The sequence below is a fragment of the Eretmochelys imbricata genome, chromosome 5 (assembly GCF_965152235.1).
Source record: "Eretmochelys imbricata isolate rEreImb1 chromosome 5, rEreImb1.hap1, whole genome shotgun sequence".
Taxonomy (NCBI): domain Eukaryota; kingdom Metazoa; phylum Chordata; order Testudines; family Cheloniidae; genus Eretmochelys; species Eretmochelys imbricata.
In genome coordinates this window covers 91,792,687-91,810,905 of record NC_135576.1, presented here as the reverse complement: position 1 = coordinate 91,810,905, position 18,219 = coordinate 91,792,687, and the positions used below count along the sequence as shown (strand labels likewise).

The following is an 18,219-nucleotide window of genomic DNA, read 5'->3' as shown; positions in this document are numbered from 1 at the left end:
TCAACTTTTATGTTAACCAATTACTTCACTTGTTATTAATTACTCCAGGACCAGTTGGCTTTTTCCTCACACACCAGTCCTGTGCAACCACTGATTTCAAAAAGGCTTTGAGTTTCAAATTAAAGTCAAGCTTGCAAAGAAAAATATATGTCTATAGGACCCCACCAGTGCAATAGCTGAATGATTCTTAAACAGTGAACTTGTCCTTGCAACACCCTTGTGAGGTAGGGAAGTATCTTTCTGAGCTACAGAGATTAAGTGACTCGCCCAAGATTGGAATTGGGAGCTAAACCCAGATCAGTGTCCCAGTCCAGTGCTTTAGGTTCCTAGCTTCTATTGAAAAGGCAATGGGAGTTAGGGACCTGTCATTTATATCTTTGAAAATCTCTCATGTAATGACAGTCTATTTACAGAGTTTAAACCAATAAGCATGTACAGCTACAAGCTGTAGTTGTGCATGTTTGTTTGGGGGATTGTGGAGAATGGGAATGAAGGGTATTTCATAGCACTAGAATAAGTTAATATTACTGTAGATTTGGTCCCATTGTGATGCAGGGTATGCAAAGCCCTGGTTATACGCCAACATGCTGGCCTTACTAAAGGCTTGGTTTAGGTACTGTAAAATCAAATAGGCAGTATGCTTTTTTATTGCAAATAAATTTCCAGCAGCCATGTTCTTGGTTTCAATAAGAGTCTCTCACTGACATATTTACAGACAGATGAATGGTATTATGGAGACACTTTCCCCAGGGCACTCATATCCTAACAAGAGCTAAACAATATTGATAATTAAATGGTAAAAAAAACCCTACATAAATGCAGAGTTAAGGTTTCTTGGTGGTATGTTGTTCCTCTTGCTGGATGCTGAACTGATCAAAACTCAAACTTCTGAAACCCAGGAAATACACAGTTAAGGTTACCTATGCAACCTTAACGTTGCCTTCTTTCAGCAAGGCCCCAAATACGCTCCATTGACACACATGCCTTTACTCTGCCAACCCGAGAGTTAGTGAAATGTACAAGCTATTCACCTTTTAAAACCATTCACTCTCCCCCACAGGATTCCATCTAACATTAATAAGGGACACAAAAACAAAAAATTGAGGACTACATTAATGTGAACTAGGAACCTTTCAGTTCGTTACCACAGTGTCCACATGGGAAAGTTACAGCACAGCACTTTGGTGCACACTGCTATTCATACCCCTGTAGTCTGAACAAACCCCTCAGCCTTTAGTACCTCTGACTCAGTTTTACAGTACAATGCAGCAAAAGAAAACCAAGCGGGGCTGTAACTTGAGAAGCCCTCAGTCAAATGATCCCAAATTGGGATCACTAATGCTACTCCTCGCACTCTTATGGGGCACATCAAATTTCAAAGCAATTGGATTAACTGTTCAAAGTTTAGAGAACTTACAAGAATAGAGCTTTAAAACATAAAGTGGCAGGAATGGAAACTCTCTAGTCATCTTTTTGTATTGGGGCACGCAGAGTGTTAAATTGTACATTTTCTTAAATACCATTCTGGATCACCCAAAGATTTAGTGAGTGCCCAGCACTATCTTGGATAAAACTTGACAGACTATTTTTACCCTAGCTCATCAACCATTTGATCACTAGCTTTGGACAAAAACCCCACCTAGAAATCTTTTTTAAATGCCTTTTTATTTTCTGGGGCTTATATTTCTGAAAATCATGGCTCAAACTCCTCCAAATTTGGGTCACTAATCCTATACTGCACCCTTCTAAAACACAATTTCAAAAGAAATCCAACTAAGTTTATTAATTTTAGAGGAATTAGAAAGGTTGACCTTTAAATAGATGTAATAATGCAACCTATTCTAAAAAGCAAGAGTTTAGACATACAAATGAAAGAGTAAATTTTATTGACTGATAAACTAATTATGGCATTAACAGCAACAATGTTTGAGCTCTGCTAGAACAGTTCTCTACTTTTTTCTTTAAACTAACAGAAAGTGCAACAAATTAACTATTTAGAATGTCAGTCAAATTAGTAATAGTTAGCCTCTTTCCAAAAAAACTGCATAGCTTTGCAGTGTACAACAAATATATACATTTCTGCAAAACCCTGAAGAACAAGATTTGATTTTTTGCTTTCAACTTGATGGCAAGTATGATCACCTGCATTGGTCAGATTCTGAGTTTCTTTTCCCTTTTCTCCCACCCTGTAGAGGAAAAGTGAAATGGTAAACTAAAAAAAATACATTTGACATATTTGAATATTTAGTAAGAGATACATATGGGTATAAAGACATGCATGTCAGTTAAGCCAATGATTTTTTGATTGTTTAAATCTTGAATTGTATAGCATTTTACATACACAACTCAAGCATTATTATATGAGCACCAAATGTGCTGTACAAAATAGATGAAGATAGTTCTTGCCTCAGGGAACTCACAAATGAAGAGAATGATTGACAACACATGATAAAGCAAAGAATTTTAAAAAACACTTGTTAGAACTATTGAAAGGATTCACAGACAAAGTGTGTTTTAAGGCAATACTCAAATTAAGAAGTGGTGTGCAGTGTGGGGCTCAGGTCACTGCTGGCATGAACTAAAGTAATTGGTGGAGGCTCTGTAACAAAGCCTTTAAATCAAGAACGGAGGACTTCAATAACTCAGCCAGAGGTTATGGGCCTATTACGGGAGAGGCTGGGTGACGTTCTATGGACTACAATATACAAGAGGTCAGACTAGATGATCATGATGCTCTCTTTGGGCCATAAAATCTATGAGTCTTTTGGTGCACAAATATGAGAGGGAGCTCAAACAGGTGAGGGAGGTCATGGAAGACAGTGCAAAGACAAAAGTGGGAGAAGGGGTCCTTTGATAGACAACCTAAGAGAATTATAGGAAGGAATAAAAGTAGAAATTGTGATGGTGTAATTGTGCAGTGCCCTTAAACAGACGGCAAGCTTGAACTTCGCACAAAAAGAAAGGCAGCAAAGGGGATTAAATGAGGAAGGAGATAATAGGAATGGAGGAAAAGGAACATTTTAAAAAGCAGAATTTGAATAGAGAGGGAGGGAAGAGAAGAGGACACTACAATAATCAAGACAAAGATGAGGATTTTTGTAGGAATAAAAGATGGATTTTGGAGATCTGGAGGAAGAAATGAGAGAAATTAGCAACAGCATGGATATTAGAGAAAAGTTAAATGCAGCAGTAAAGTTGTAAGTCTGAGTGACAGGGAATATGATGGAGTTTGATGGTAACAGGAGGGTTTGTTTTTGTTTTGCTTGGTTGGTTTTTAAGTATTAGTGGTGTGGCATGCTGGATGTGTGAGAGTGAACAGAGAGTGAGAGGTCAAGGTATGCTTGTACACATTTGGGAATTACTGTAAAAATAATTTACACTGAGTGTATGAGATCATTCCTGTGAAATGCACAGGGAAAAGCAGGTGAAATTGAGGATAGAGCATCATGGAATATCAGAGAGAGAAGATGTTAAAGCAATGAGAAAGAATAATTAGATTCTAATGCAATAATGAGGTATTGTCATGGGATGAACATGCAGGACTCCAGCATAAACAAACAACAACAACAATAGCTCGAAACAAGAGAGCTTACTGTTTACACCCAAGTCTATGCAGCTACTTGAAAACTTTCTATTTTAACTTACAAGTGATGAGCTTTCCCTATAACTAAGGATAGGATTAAGTCATGGATTCCGTGATTTTAATAAAACTCTGGGACTCCTTCGGCTTCAGTCCCCCATGGTGATCAGCCCTTCCGCTCCCCTGGTTATTTTTAGTAAAAGTCATGGACAGGTCGTGGGCTTCTGTTAATTTTTGTTTATTGACTGCAACCTGTCCATGACTTTTACTAAAAATAACTGAAAATCTTAACCTTACCTATAACTGAAGCAATATTTTCTTTCAGCATTGTTTTAAGTCTTTTTCCAAAGGAAATACTACCATACAGAAATAAGCACAGCATCTTATTGCTGTGAAATCAAATAATTTCACTATTTTGAAGGTGCTCATAATTGAATAAGTATAAAAACATGCAAGTGTGAAAATTCAGCTTACATGAAAACAATTTCAAACATTTTTTCAAGTCTTATATTTCATTAACAAAAATTGCTCTATTGCTGAGCCAAGTAGAAAATGCCACATTAAAAAGCACAGATCATTAAATGCACTCTTCTATATATTAAAAGCAAAATTAAGATCTATTTCATTTATCTCATTTGAAAGGTTTGCCACGGGTGGAGAAAAAGCCATTATTCAATCTACTAAGACTTGCACTTGGCTTCAGGTTACCTGTCCCAGATAAGAAAAATATACAAGATCAAGTTACTAATTTAGATGTAGTCTTATATTCAGAATGTTAAGAGTATACAGAAGCAACAAAGATGTGTAATCTTGTTTACCTGTATAATTCAAGTAGGTTTTGAGGCACAAAATGGAAGACTAAATCCATTCAGTCACCCAAGTAAATGTGTAACTATGCTTCAGTTTTGTTACTGTTTTTCTAAAAAAAGTCCATTTTTAAGATCGCCTAGGTAGTACCAACTTTAGCAACTACAGATACATTACCTTCAAAGGAACTATTCAAAAGTAAAGATTCTCTTGCATCAATGTTTCCATAGACCATTAGATTATACTAGACATTGGTGAATTTCTAAAGACAATATAAAAAAATACCTGATATTTTGTTAGTTCTGCTTGTAATAATTTCACTTTAGATCTTTCTTGTTCTAATGCAGCATGAAGTGTAGTCACCTACAACAATTTTTTTAAAATGTTACAGAATGATCTTAATCTCCAAACACACACACCCCCACACACACACCCTGAACGTTTCGGCTGCAGTTCAACAGCCTAAATATTTTTTTTATATAAATAAAATTTTTAAAAAGTGTTGATTGGAAGAGATATTTAATTTATTCAAGAAAGTGATTATTCTCAAAATGATCAAAATTTGATGTACCACACAAAGTACAAGTAGTATTCCCTAAGTCTCTATTAGTTCCCAAGTGCCTCTTTGTATTTGCCTGAATAATGTGATACGAAAAGTGACAGTTTTCTTTCAGATTTTACTTTGTCAGTGTACTGTAACTGATGTAATTTAATGCAACACAATTGATTCAATTACCTCACGCTTAAGTAGTGATTATCTCAGCATTCACAATTAATGGAAACTGAATTATACTATTTCGTGTCATTCTATGACATTGCACAAATGGAATACTGGATCAAGTTTAATATTTTAATTAAAAACCACTGCAAAGCCAAAACAAATACAGAAATATGGTGCGTACTCCCTATACTATGTTCATATAATAAATGTTAATGCTTCGTTTTGGAAATCTGCTGACTCTTCTGCAGTAGAAATCTTTGAATGCATAAATGCCATTTAACAAAGGGTAGCTGGATCTTATATACTCTGTCCATTAACACAAAGAATCTGGATAGAGAGGAATTCTGCGCTTATTTCTGTGCTTATACCCATTTTCAGTTTGGCTTTGCTGTTTGCCTTCATATACTATTTTTAAAAATATTCACAAGGTTTAATTTTTATTAAAAAAAAAAAAAAAAAGAACACTTACCTGTAAGGTCAACTCATTCTTGATACTCTGAGATTCATCAACCTGTAGAAGTATTTCTGCTTTGTCTTTCACTTGAAAAACAAAACAAGAACATTAGGCTGTCTCTATCTTTAGAAGTCTTTATATACAACGGTAGTTGGGGTTTTGCTTGATCCATTTTTTTGCTACCCTTAGGATATTTCCTCAGTCATCATTGAAGGCAGGACCAATCATAGAAGTTGCCTGGAGCCTACAGGATATTACCATTTCCAGTAGCAGCAGCCTGTGAATATAGGAAGCTTTTTAGGCCTTTTAGGAAACTTTCACTGCCTGCACCTGTATGGGATCCCACAGACTTCACAGAGACTTACTATGGACACAGGTCCACCTGCATGGTTCTCTGGGTATGGATGGAGCTTGAGATGGTAAGCTTTCCAAAGCCATGCCTTAAATCAATGTGAAAACCTTGGTTAAAGTTTTAAATACATAGCAAAATTAAGGTGTGCTGAACCTACATACTGGTTACTTTCTTTGAAGGTTGTGGATAATTCAGAATAGTGCTCTATCATTATAAACCCCTACTGTACATGTGAAAATTGGGATTTTCAAGGCTCAATTGTACCATATTCAAGCTAGTTTTTACCAAAAAACAAATTAATTTTTCCTCAGTAAGTGTTCCATCAAATTAATCTTTTTCCCTCAGCTATTTCAGCAAGAAATCTAGTAAAAGAGGTGGTAAGATTATTATTTTATAATAGGACATTGTTTCCACATAGGGTTGCCAATTTTATACTCGCACAAAATGGAACACCCTTGCCCCGCCCCTCCTCTGAGGCCCCATCCCCGTTCACTTTATTCCCCTTCCACTGTCACTCGCTATCTCCCCCATAACTCACTCTCTCATTTTCACTGGGCTGGCTCAGGGGGTTGGGATGAGGGATCCGGCTGGGGATGCGGCCAGAAAAGAGGAGTTTAGGGTGCGGGAGGGGGCTCCAGGCTGAGGTAGGGGGCTGGGGTGTGGGTTATTGGGTGGGGCCAGAAACGAGGGGTTCAGAGTGTGGGATGGGGCTCGGGGATCTGAGAGTTCTGGCTGAGTGCAGACTCTGGGGTGGGGCTGGGGATGAGGGGTTTGGGGTTTAGGAGAGCGCTCTGGGCTGGGACCAAGGGGTTTGGAGGGCAGGAGGGGGATATGGGCTGGGGCACAGAAGGGTGTCACGGGTGCAAGCTCTGGGTGGCGCTTACCTTAAGCAGCTCCCAGAAGCAGCAGCATGTCCCTCCCTCCGGCTCCTATGCAGAGGCGCAGCCATGCTCTGTGCACAGCCCCATCTGCGGGCACTGCCGCCGCAGCTCCCATTATCCGTGGTTCCTGGCCAATGAGAGCTGCAGAGCCAACGTTTGGGGCGGGGGCAGTGTGCCAAGCCCTCTGGCCGCCTCTACATGTAGGAGCCGGAGGGAGGACATGTTGCTGCTTCTGGGAGCCTTGTGGAACCAGAACAGGCAGGGAGCCTGCTTTAGCCCTGCTGCACCACCGACTGGACTTTTAACAGCCTGGTCAGGAGCCTCCCAGGGTCCCTTTTTGACAGGGCATTCTGGTCGTAAACCAGACACTGGACAACCTTGTTTCCACACTCCTCCAAAACTGGCTGAACCAATTATTTTTTCCCCAAAAATATTTCACTCTGACCAAGACACCAGAAATTTTCAGTAAATTGTGAGTGACTAAGAACTGGGGGTTGGAATGGAAACACATGGGCAACTTTAACTATAGTGTCACTAGTGAGCCTGTTATAGTGTAGCATCCCCAATACTGGTAAAATTACAAAATTTCTTCTGAATTACTCTCCTCTCTCATATTGTTTTACAATGTGTGATGCACTAAAGTATAGTTTACATACTGCACCTGATGTCATGGAACCAACTTGAACATGCATGACCCAGCAGTATTAAAAAGTGTAACACAATCACATGGTTCTTCTATTCCTATTAGGAGGTTGCTTATAAAGACAATTTTACTGAAATAGTAACTAATGAAATTGAACACTAGTCACTCGAATTCATTTTCGGTCTGAGTGACTCGCAAAGGAAATTGTCAGATTAAATAATTCCACTCTTACAATTTATAGTTGCCACTCATTACTCTTATCAATTTATCTTTAAAAACTGTTTTTCAAAGTCATTTAAGTAATTTTTAAAATAACTTTGTATGCTTTAAAATTCACATCTTAGAGAATAAGCTTTACTTACTTTCACCTTCCTGCAACATTTTCAACAGCTGTGCATTTCTTGCTTTTACTTCTTTATACTTCACCTAATATTAAGAGATTTAAATAAAATCACCTTTTACTATATGGCAAAAGGGACCTTCTTTAAATTGGTATTTGTTATTTTTAAACATCAAGTTTGAAAGCCGTGATTTTACGGTTAATTTAAGAAGCACCAGGGTTCCAGACTCATCTATTTAAATGCACAGGAGTCAAGGATGAGAGAATACAAGAATGGTAGTTTAAATCAATTAGAGGCCAAAGTCAAAGGAGCTCAAGCAGGCACTGGCACTACAGAAGATTCAAAATCAACTACACATGGTGTGAATGGAGAAAGAGAAGAACGAACTGCTAAACAGAGAAACAGAACTTTCTGGAAGATTTTAGCTCCATGCCTGACAGAGGTTTTGTGGGTTCCCTGAAAAAAAAATGAAGGCCACATGAAAGAATTCTAAGGCCAAAAGAAGTGACATTTAGACTATGGTGGTAGCCAAAGAGCACATTTAGGATTGAGTCCTCGTTGCCCTAGGTGCTATACAAGGACGCACAGGGAAAACATGATCACTGCCCCCAAAGACCTTACTGGCAAGGAAATTCTCTTTTGGACTCTTCATCTTTCAGTTTTTCTGACCTTCCTGATCTCTCCTGTCCATCTGATGCCTGAATTGCCTCTTCTAAGGTAGCACTTCTCATGACTGATCACTGGTGCCAATTCTGGCAGTTTGGTTTCTGTGTCTTTTCTTAATTCTACACCTGTGTTTTATATTTTCCTCACTCTCTCTTCTCCCCATTTCAGTGTCCCTATATTGCTCTCTCTGGCCTTGAAGAAAAAATTATTTTTATAGGATATCTTGAACGTGGTGGCAAGCCACAATGCTCCACTTACACACCAATCTCATCCCTCATGTTAACGCCATAATGCTTCATACAACAGGGTCAGCTGGTTTATAAACAGAGTTAGCACAGTGTTCCTTCTAACAGGATGCTGATTCAATTGCATGGGAGCAGAATGAGGAACAGCAAATGCCAATATTGAAAAGGGGTGGGTAGATAATTCTACAGTAGAGTACCTTCAACCTCTCCAAGAAAGTATACTGGAATGCCACACCATCCCTTCTATAGCCATGCTTTAGAGCAATATTTATTGAGCCCAATGCCAATAAAAGTGAATTTAAATGGTCATAGTAATGCATTCTTCCAGACTCACAGCTAGCTAAAGCTTTCTATACCCTTCAATGCCCAATAAGCATAAAAGACTATCAAGTAGAAACTCTTAACAGGTTACATCACATGAAATGAAGCACTTAACAAGAGTTCTTGTGCATTGCATTATTCTGCCAACTGTACTCTAGGAGCAATATCAAATAGAAATGGTTTTCCATTTCAATTAATTTCATCTGTGAGCCCAACCTTGACTCATGTTAACCAAAAAACTTGTTTCCTGTTTTGCAGCAGATTGAAATCATATTCAACATTTCAGCTAAGTTCCGATTAGAAAGTCACTATTGTCAACAATTTAATGCTGTTTATACAGAGTACAACTGTTCAGTACCCAAGGCTAAGTTATGCAGTTGACATATTGATCAGTTTTTGTTTACATAAACAAAACTATTCCTCCTTGTATTCCTGTTCACCACTCCCAAGCAAGGATAAACAAAAGCTGATTTAATGTGACCAATAAGAAGTTGGTCCTGGTGCTTCAGTGCATTTACCCTTGCCTTTTGACGTAATGGTAATTTCTCATAAAAGTTCCATCCTTGCTGCTTTGTATTCATTTTCAACCCGTGTCAGCTAGAGTCACGACAGGTATTAATATGGTGTTCCAGAGCAGCAATTCTGGGAATTTTCCTATCTAATTTAGCATCCAACAACACCAGAGGATTTAGTAAGGGGTCAACCTTTGTACTGAATATTGTTTTTAAATCTTCCTCATAGGTTGGGAGAAGGGGCACAGCAGATGCAAAGCTCCATTTCAATGCTACAGGGTTACAGCTCTAAATGGTTTCTCTTATATCTGGAGAAGTATGCACTGGTTTCCTTTTTTAGGCATTGCAGATTGGTCTACAGTCTTGACAGCTAACAAAACGACAACATCTGGGAAACAAATGGTACTTGGGTATGCCAAAACTGATAAATATTTACTCCTTGATGGGTGACCTTCTTACAGTAGTCAGTTTATTTATAGATACCTGTCTTACTTACCAAGAAAGGTCAATCCATCTGGTACTGCAGGAACAACTTTGGAGAAAGATGCTCTGGAAAGGTAATATTTTGGTGGCCAACACAAAGTTCCCTTTCAGACTAACCATGTTTTGGCTTAATCAAATGGGTAAAAAAAGAAGTTAGATTTTGTTCAATACTTGGAAACATCATCAACTACATACCTCCCACTGAGTAATGATGCTTTTCAGTTGCTGAATTTCTGTATCTTTCTTTTCAAGTTCCAACTTTAATCGTTCTGTTTTTCCATCTTTCAAAATAACCTCCTACAAAAAATAAGCAACCACACAATTTTAGGACTAACTATAAAAGTTTGCATTAGAATTTCAGTCCTGCAAAAGGCAGAATTCAGCTGCCCTTGACTGTGTCCAAACAAAGAAAAAAACCAACAACCCACTATTAGTCTGGTTGCTTCAAAGTAGCTCTTGTGCAAAAAAGTGTTGGTTTTCCATATCTGCTCAACCATTAAAATATGGTATATGTAAATCAGTAACAAAGTGTTTAAGTTTTAACAAATACTTGCATGCTTCAAGTATGTTTTGAAGGACCAAGCCATAAAACATTTAAAGACTGGGTATCTGGCAGACTCATGTGACAGAGCTTCTGTAAAATGTTCATTTTAAAAATATAGCTTTAAAAATATTTCAGAAGCTTTTATGGATGGATACACAAGCAGGATTTTTTTAAAATCTTTTTCAACTTCAAAAAACATTAGACTTGAAGAAGCACATTCTGTGGAAGTGCAAGCAAAATGGGAGAAGCTCTCTAAGCCTTGACTATTGGATTTTGTTCTTATTGCTAGAGAACCAGATCTAAGTGTGACAAACTATTCAAGTGTTTTCGAATATTAGTGTACACACTTTAACCCCACCTGAATAGAAGCTGTTAGAAAAAATTGCTTGTACCCAGCATATGAGACAACTTTGCCCTTCGTTTTTACAACTGAGGAAGTCCTAGTTTACTAAACCATGCTAGAAGATTTTAGGAGCTAGGCAACTTTTTGATGCTTTAGATGTATGAGAGGAGGAGGGGGAATGGAAGTAGTTTTGGGCAAAAAAGTGTTTGGGGTTTTTTTTTTTTGTTTTTTTGTTTTTTTTTAAGATTCAACGTGCTACAAAGAGCTGGGAGCAAAAGTACACACAAACCAGATTAAATGCTAACGCTGTTTCAAGTTCACGCTCGAAATGACTGAATCCTGCACACTGTGTTTAGCTGGAGCATATGCAATGCTAACAGTCATCTTTTCTCCAAAAAAAGATTGTTTTTTTAAGAAGATTAGAACTAAAGAGAATATCAGATTTTTTTTCCTGAAGGAGTATAGCAAGGTTTGTGAAGGTTGTGAATAGTAAAGTCACAACAAGACTGTAACCTCAGTTCAGCTCTCTCTCAACTGAGTAGGGAAGGAAAGGATACCAAGTCGGGAAAAAAAACTAGGACAAACCAGAACACATAATTAAATCTTAAAAGTACAGTCGTAACTGAATTACTTCAGCTTTTAACAGTCAGATCAAGATGAAACTTGTTCTCAAACATTAATGTTATATTCTTAAAAATCAGCATTTGCTCTCCCTTCTGACTTTATTTTCTCACTGTAGGGAAGAAATATCCCACTCAACACGGAAGTCATAGGAAATATCCCCATTATGGCTTTCTGCAAGGACATTCAGTCACCATTGCAGCAAGGGGCACAGAGCAGAAGTAGTATTTTCTGAAGGAAAAAAAAAAATTTGCTAATGCCAGACTACTATTACAATAATAATAGCCCTAGAAATATCTACAGGTAGTCAAAGGACCTGATGACTGATCCATGAGAACTGCAACCAGACTGCAGGGACCAAGGTGTTAGAACTACCACCTCAGGAGCCAATTTTGTAATTCTCCCTTCTCCAAAGATATTTATGCTACTGGAAAGAGGTCAAAGAGGAGTGGGTCTTTGTCATTCCTTCCTCTTGACCTTCTCAGGAGAAGAAGATTTGGCAGTCCCATTTCAGTTGTTTGCATTTTGTTTTTTCTAAAGCGATACACTGACCTATAACCCATTTTTACATGAACCAGTCAAAAAAAAGTTATCCATAAATTGTGTTTTCAGCATATAACTGAAGTTGTGAGAGCATACGCAGTCAGATATTTTTTGGTAAGAAGAAAAATTATTGCAGAAGCTTCACATTTTATTTCGGTTATCCGCCAAGCAAACACATGCACTTGAAAATAGCTGCCATTGTACATGCCTGACTATGTTCATGAGATGTACAGTTATCCATTCCATTGTAATCTGTGAGTTGGTCTCTCCTTTTTTCTCTAATAAGTATTTTATGAACATCATCTTCCAGTCTATTGAAGAATCCTCCATCATGCAATAAAGTCTGGGAAGAGCTCAGTTCCTGTCAAGAATTAATGTCATGATTTATCTCCATTTAAATAAAAGTCAATATCCAGCCAAACAATTAAATATAGTTGAGTTTTAAAGAAGTCTGTTTAAAGTCACAAAAATGCACAAAATATAGATATCTTCTTTAATATATAGAGACACATCATGAGAAAACTGAGTACTAAATTATACCTAGTGCATATTTTCCTGCCAACCATAAAACTCTGAAAAATAAGAACATTTCACAGAAGTGGTATCAGGTGAGAAAAAAATATTCCCATTGATTTAATACTTTTGTGTAATGCCTATCTAGATTTTTGAATTATAAATCACTTTGACGTTAAATATTTCTTTTTCTACCTAAAAGGGTCATAGTATTAGGAATGTTCCACTGCACAATATTTGCCATTAATATTTTCTTATCTACTCTGCTTCCAATAGTTATTTAAATTCTTGTACCCTGCCTAGAGAACTTTTAGGGCCAGGCTTTCAAATCTGTCTGAACGGCACCAACAAAATTTGCAAGCCTGTAACTGATGGCACAAAACTGGAAAAGGCATATATAAGTTCTCATTCATGGACTTTTATCTTTGCATTTGCTCACATGAGTTTTATGGACATACTTTAGGCATCCAATTTGAAAAATTAATTCCTGTCATTACAGAAAGTGATTAGGCCTCTTTGTTTAAATACTTATTTTCTGCACACAAAACCTCATTATTTAAGCTGGTCTTTGGTGTTGTGTTAGTTTTTATTAAACTAATAAACATAAGTCGTACCTCGGGCTTTTTAGCAAGGGGATCTGAAAAAGAACACAGGAAAAATAAATATTATTTAAAAAAAAATACTACATTGATTTAAATTATACCAAAAACTATCAAAGTGAAATAATTCAGATGAGGCTGAAAAATCCATTTTGGTTCTTCAGCATTAACTCTCATTCTTTTCCCAAAGTTACACTAAAGAATTAAAGAGGATTGTCTACACCAGTGATACTCAGACCTCAGTGGTTCAGAAGCCAAATTAGCGATAAATATTACTCAAAAGACCAACAGTAGTGTGAATTCATTGTTTCATTTACTATAGTACTATATTTTATATATATTATTCTCACAGCAAATAAGTTAAATCAGTGCAAGTTGATAACTTAGTTTATAAAAGTATCCTGATTGGTTAATAACTACATCAGTGTTTTAAAATCATGTGCTGCAAAGAGTCGCAGGAGACACGCTAAAGATCCACTTGCAGCTTGTGAGCCTCAGGGCTTCTCTACTAGGGAGATCAACGCTGCTGCAATCAATGCAGTGGATGTTGAATTAGCGACTTAAGTACTCCAGCTCTCCAAGAAGAGTAAGGTAAGTTGACTGGAGAGGGTCTCCCACTGACACAGCGCAGCGAAGACACCAGGGGAAGTCAACCCCAGGGACGTGAATAATGTAGCTGGAGTCACGTAACTTAGGTCGACTTACGCCAGTAGTGAAGACAAGCCTCAGTCTGAGTATCATTAGTCTATGTTGTATTTTAAACCCTATCCCTTAAAATAACGTAAAAGAAAGCAGACCCTAATTTGTTAAATGCAGTGAGAATTCATAACTGGGAAGCAACATTTTTGCAATAAACAGACTGCAGACTGTATTTAATTCTATTCTGGTTCTTATATTGCCCTTATCACCTTAGAATCTCAGTGCCTTCCAATAGCATATTAGGGCACAAGACCAACATCTATAATTTGTTCAGACTGTCATCCTTTGCAGGTGTTTTACTGTTTTTTTTTGTTTTTGTTTCTTGGTTTGTTTTTAAAATCAACACACATTTAATAAAATACTGGTAACTTAGACAAGTGCTTAGAATATTTTTTTTTAAATAGACTTGATTCAATAGTATTTTTTCTCTTTCCAGATCCTACCATTGTTTCCCTGCTAAAGGCAGGACCACTGCTCTGAAGACACCAGGAACAAACCAGCACCCAAAGAATTTACAAAGAGTGTAAAAGGCGCTGTGGTAAGCAATATTTCCCCTCCCTTAATTCTTCCTCCCCAAAAGAGCCAGCTTTGGGTGCAAAGGGCAACTAGTGTCCTACCACTGTCTGGGAAGTAGAGGGAACTCACTAGTGTGGGGAAGAGCAAGGCAGCAAGTACAACCAAGCTGGGAGTAAAGAGTTTTTCCTCTGGAGTGAGCTTGGACCATTGCCTGATACTGGTCACCGAAACAAGAGTTCAGTACTTCTCCACACCTCAGCAGTTAAATACTTCTCTCATTTGCTGCTCTCCTTAGCTAAACTGATTAGTCCACATTAAAAATAAGAAGATTCAGGATACCTAAAGTTAGATTTAGAGCTATTAGAACACAGTGTTTAGTTTACTTGTTTCTAACACTGTTCAGTGAATATATTTAAATACAGTGTTCCTGAACTGAGACTTTGGAAATGCAGAGTTTCAGTCCAGAGGGTGTTTTGTTATTAAAAGTATAAGTCATAGTAATTCCAAAGAATTAAACACTTGGTTTGTAAATAAATATTTAAACATAAAAATGCATACCTATATTAATGTCTGACTGAAAGTCTTTCAGAGATACTGTGAGAGGTTTGTCTTTTCCCTGCTGGTTCTTTCTTTTCTCTTTCTTATTCACTGATTTTGAGGGAGGTGAAGCATTCTCAGCATTTTCATAGTCCTGAAAGGAATAAAACCCTACTGATTGCACTATTTTACTCTAATGAATAAACCAATTAGTAATTTAATTGCTCTAAAGCTGAGGTCCCCAAACTGTGGGACATGCCACCTTAGGGGGCGCAGAGGAACATTAGCAGGCCCAGGCCAGCCCCCCCGGGGGGGGAGGGCAGAGAGGGAGGGCCACCCAGTCCCACCAGGCCCCCAGCTTTGCTTTGGCCACACCCCCAGCCATGGCTCCCGGCGCTATCCCCAGACTCAGCATGGCTTCACATGCAGCCGGAGGCCAGCTGCTGACCCCACCACAGCCCAGCTGCGGCTTCACTCCCAGCCCTGCCCTCAGCCCCTGGCTGCGACTCCGTTCCCAGCCTGAGGCAGAGACTTGGGGGGGAGCTGCACCTGGACAGGGGCTGAGCAGCCAGCCCCCAGCCTCTGCTTCATTCCTAGCCCTGCTCTCAGACCCACCTCCAGCCCCTTACTCCTGTCCATGTCATGCCCCACCCCCACTCCCAGCCCCAGGAGGGTTGGGGGGGGCACGCAACCCTAAAATGTTTGGGGACCACTGCTCTAAAGTTTTGTGTTCTCAAGAAAAATGACAGTACATAGACAAAGCTCTTGGTCTAAAATAATTTGAAGGCTTTTGGTAGACATCTTTCTTGCTCTGTACTCTGATTAGCCTAAAGAAACAACTCTGTTCTTTAAACCAGAGTATAGCTATTCACAAACAGTACAGTGAACGGTCAGCCTACTACCCCAACACCTAGATAAAATGATATCTAAAAATCAATTATTTAGTATAATATAATCAAAAAGCACTGTAATACAGTAGTGTCACAATCAATTATACTTGCTTTAAAAACAAAACATCTGCTTGACATTTACTCTCAATATCCCTAGTCATTCATATAGCAGTAGATCACCAATATTCTGTGGCCATGCTCTAGCCAACTGACATTACTTCTTAAATGAAATTAGACAAAGTTTTAATGAGTTCCTTTTAAGCCTGAGGTTCTGTTTTATTAAATGTGCCATTACACTGAAAACAGTAAAGTGTGATTTGAAGGTTTTACCTAAAGAGAAAAAGTAGTGATACAGAAAATAAATAAAACAGGGAAAAAAAGATAAAACAGTCTCTGATGTTCTATACCAGCCGCTCTCAACTGGGGGTCCACTGCCCCTCAACTGGTTTCAGGGGGTCTGCGAAGCAGGCCAGTTTTAGACTGGATGGGGCCCAGGACAGGAAGTTCAGAGGCCCCCAGCACTCCACAGGGCAAGAGTTCCAACCCCTGCCCCCAGCCTGGTGGCTGAAGCCTGGACCGACCCCCTCACCACCTGCGGCTGAAGCCCAGAGCCATGGCTCTCCCTCAGCTGGAGTTTTTAATAGCCGGGGGGCTCAGAAAGAAAAAGGTTTTGAAACCCTGTCCTATACTATGAGACTACAATATAAACAGCTACTAGATTTTAAATTTACTAGCGTATACAAAGTTCTCCCAAACTGCTAGAGAGTTGGCTTTACTTGTAATCCATGCAGATGCCATTTGGACTCAAGAGCAAATCCCCAACAGCTATGCTTAAAGACTAAGTCTTCGCTTGCCTGTACTTAAGTATGCATTTTAAAATGAAGTTAAAATTGGAAGTTAAATTACAGTTTAGTTTTAAGAACTTTAACTTAATCGTGGGGATTCCCTTCAAACAAACAAAAAACCTCTGCAAAGTCTTAGTTTGTCCAACAGAAGTACAAGACACTACTAAAGCTGACACTCAGAGCAAAAAATTGGATGTGTGCCATTTTTGCTTTTTTATTCTGTATAATTTAAGGTTTTTGTTTTTCTTAAAGTTTCCTACTTGTTTTTCACACTAGAAATTCAGGACTTATCAGCACTTTCTCTCCTGGAACACTATGTAGATGACTGGAGAACTAGCAAGACAACACCACAAGCACCAAAGGTGGTAAACCTAACCAGCTGAGAAGGAATTTTTAGTCAGCCTGTTCAAAGCTGTTATCTATTTAAGTCAAATACCTGAAACAATTGGGAGGAAAGACGTTAAAGATTCAACATGCCTACCACTTCAATTCAGACCTAAAAAAGCTCCCCCTTCCCTTCAGTTCTATGATCCTCTAGGAAGACCTCTCCAGAACCCCCACCAAGACCAATAAATAAAACAAAACACACCCACCCACCCCTACATGGAACAAGCTTTAGCAGTCTTATTTTTAAGGTGAAAACAAATGTCTTTATATTATCAAAGAAGCAAAGAGGGTACAAACTCATTTTCCCCCTTGGCAGGTCATCTTTAACATTCTCAAACTGTAATATGGCTGTTTGTGGTTTCCCTCAACTCTCTAATGGTTCTCTCAATTCTTAGTAAATCTTTGGGTATTAAAAACTAAAGAGTTAGCTTACACAAAATTTTGTGGAAACCAAATTAGACTCCTTTCTCCAGAACTCAATAAAGGTCAAAAACTTGCACAATTTTCAGATCACGATGAAGCCACCAAATACCTTTTTGTGCTCTTCATATTCCAGTTTGCTTAGCAGTAATGCCTTTTCAAGATCTGCTTCAAACATTTCAGATGTCAGCTGAAGAAATAAGATTAAGACAAACTCATGACAGATTGTTTTTGTTTTTATTAATAAAAAGCAAAAAGGTGCGCAATTGACAGCTGGTTAAAAAGGTTAAAACTTAATTTTAGCCTATGGAACGTTACAGCTACTGTCAACATACTCTTGGTAATATGATGAAATGCACGAGTAAGAACAACTAAATAAGTTTGTACAACAGTTGGTAGAATACCTTATTGGTTGAAACACATTTTGTTAAATAAAAGTCTGACTGAAACCATGCACTACTAAGTCACTATAGGGAAAGTGAAGTTCTTTTTTTTTTTAATTGCTTTTGTTCAAAATGTTTGCTTGTAACTTAGATCTTGAAGTTTTGCATGCAGAAGCTTGTTGATTTTAAAGCCTAAAATATCAACAAGTAGAACAGGGGAAAGAAGAGCCTCTCAAAAGCATAGAAAAGACCAGGCCACCTCTGCCGCCATTAACAAAAAGTAACTTCTGCTGAATGGCAGGGATGGCAAGAGACTCCAGGACATCATGTGTGAAAGAAACAAAAGTTTGTCTGGGATGCCATAGGAGGATGT

General features: G+C 38.3%; 1 protein-coding gene and 1 long non-coding RNA gene across 8 annotated transcripts in view; one reads left to right on the top strand and one right to left on the bottom strand.

The window, feature by feature from the left end:
• The window catches only part of LOC144265181 (uncharacterized), a 46,957-nt gene that overhangs the window by 7,094 nt on the left and 21,644 nt on the right, over positions 1–18,219 (top strand). For 2 of the 3 annotated variants that reach the window (XR_013346193.1, XR_013346191.1), the window contains 2 exons: positions 5,752–5,981; positions 14,305–14,406. This is a non-coding gene — a long non-coding RNA (uncharacterized LOC144265181). Of the gene's footprint in view, positions 1–5,751; positions 5,982–14,304; positions 14,407–16,932; positions 17,916–18,219 lie in introns of those variants that run through there. The other variant, XR_013346192.1, reaches the window with a different exon arrangement.
• The window catches only part of GKAP1 (G kinase anchoring protein 1), a 41,500-nt gene continuing 25,144 nt past the window's right edge, over positions 1,864–18,219 (bottom strand). For all 5 annotated transcript variants that reach the window (XM_077817528.1, XM_077817531.1, XM_077817527.1 and 2 more), the window contains 9 exons: positions 17,576–17,653; positions 14,943–15,075; positions 13,185–13,207; positions 12,266–12,418; positions 10,202–10,303; positions 7,801–7,864; positions 5,578–5,648; positions 4,673–4,750; positions 1,864–2,186 (listed from right to left, as the gene is read on the bottom strand). In XM_077817528.1, the coding sequence (XP_077673654.1) occupies positions 2,139–2,186; positions 4,673–4,750; positions 5,578–5,648; positions 7,801–7,864; positions 10,202–10,303; positions 12,266–12,418; positions 13,185–13,207; positions 14,943–15,075; positions 17,576–17,653 (750 nt within the window). In that variant the 3' untranslated portion in view covers positions 1,864–2,138. The remainder of the gene's footprint in view (positions 2,187–4,672; positions 4,751–5,577; positions 5,649–7,800; positions 7,865–10,201; positions 10,304–12,265; positions 12,419–13,184; positions 13,208–14,942; positions 15,076–17,575; positions 17,654–18,219) is intronic.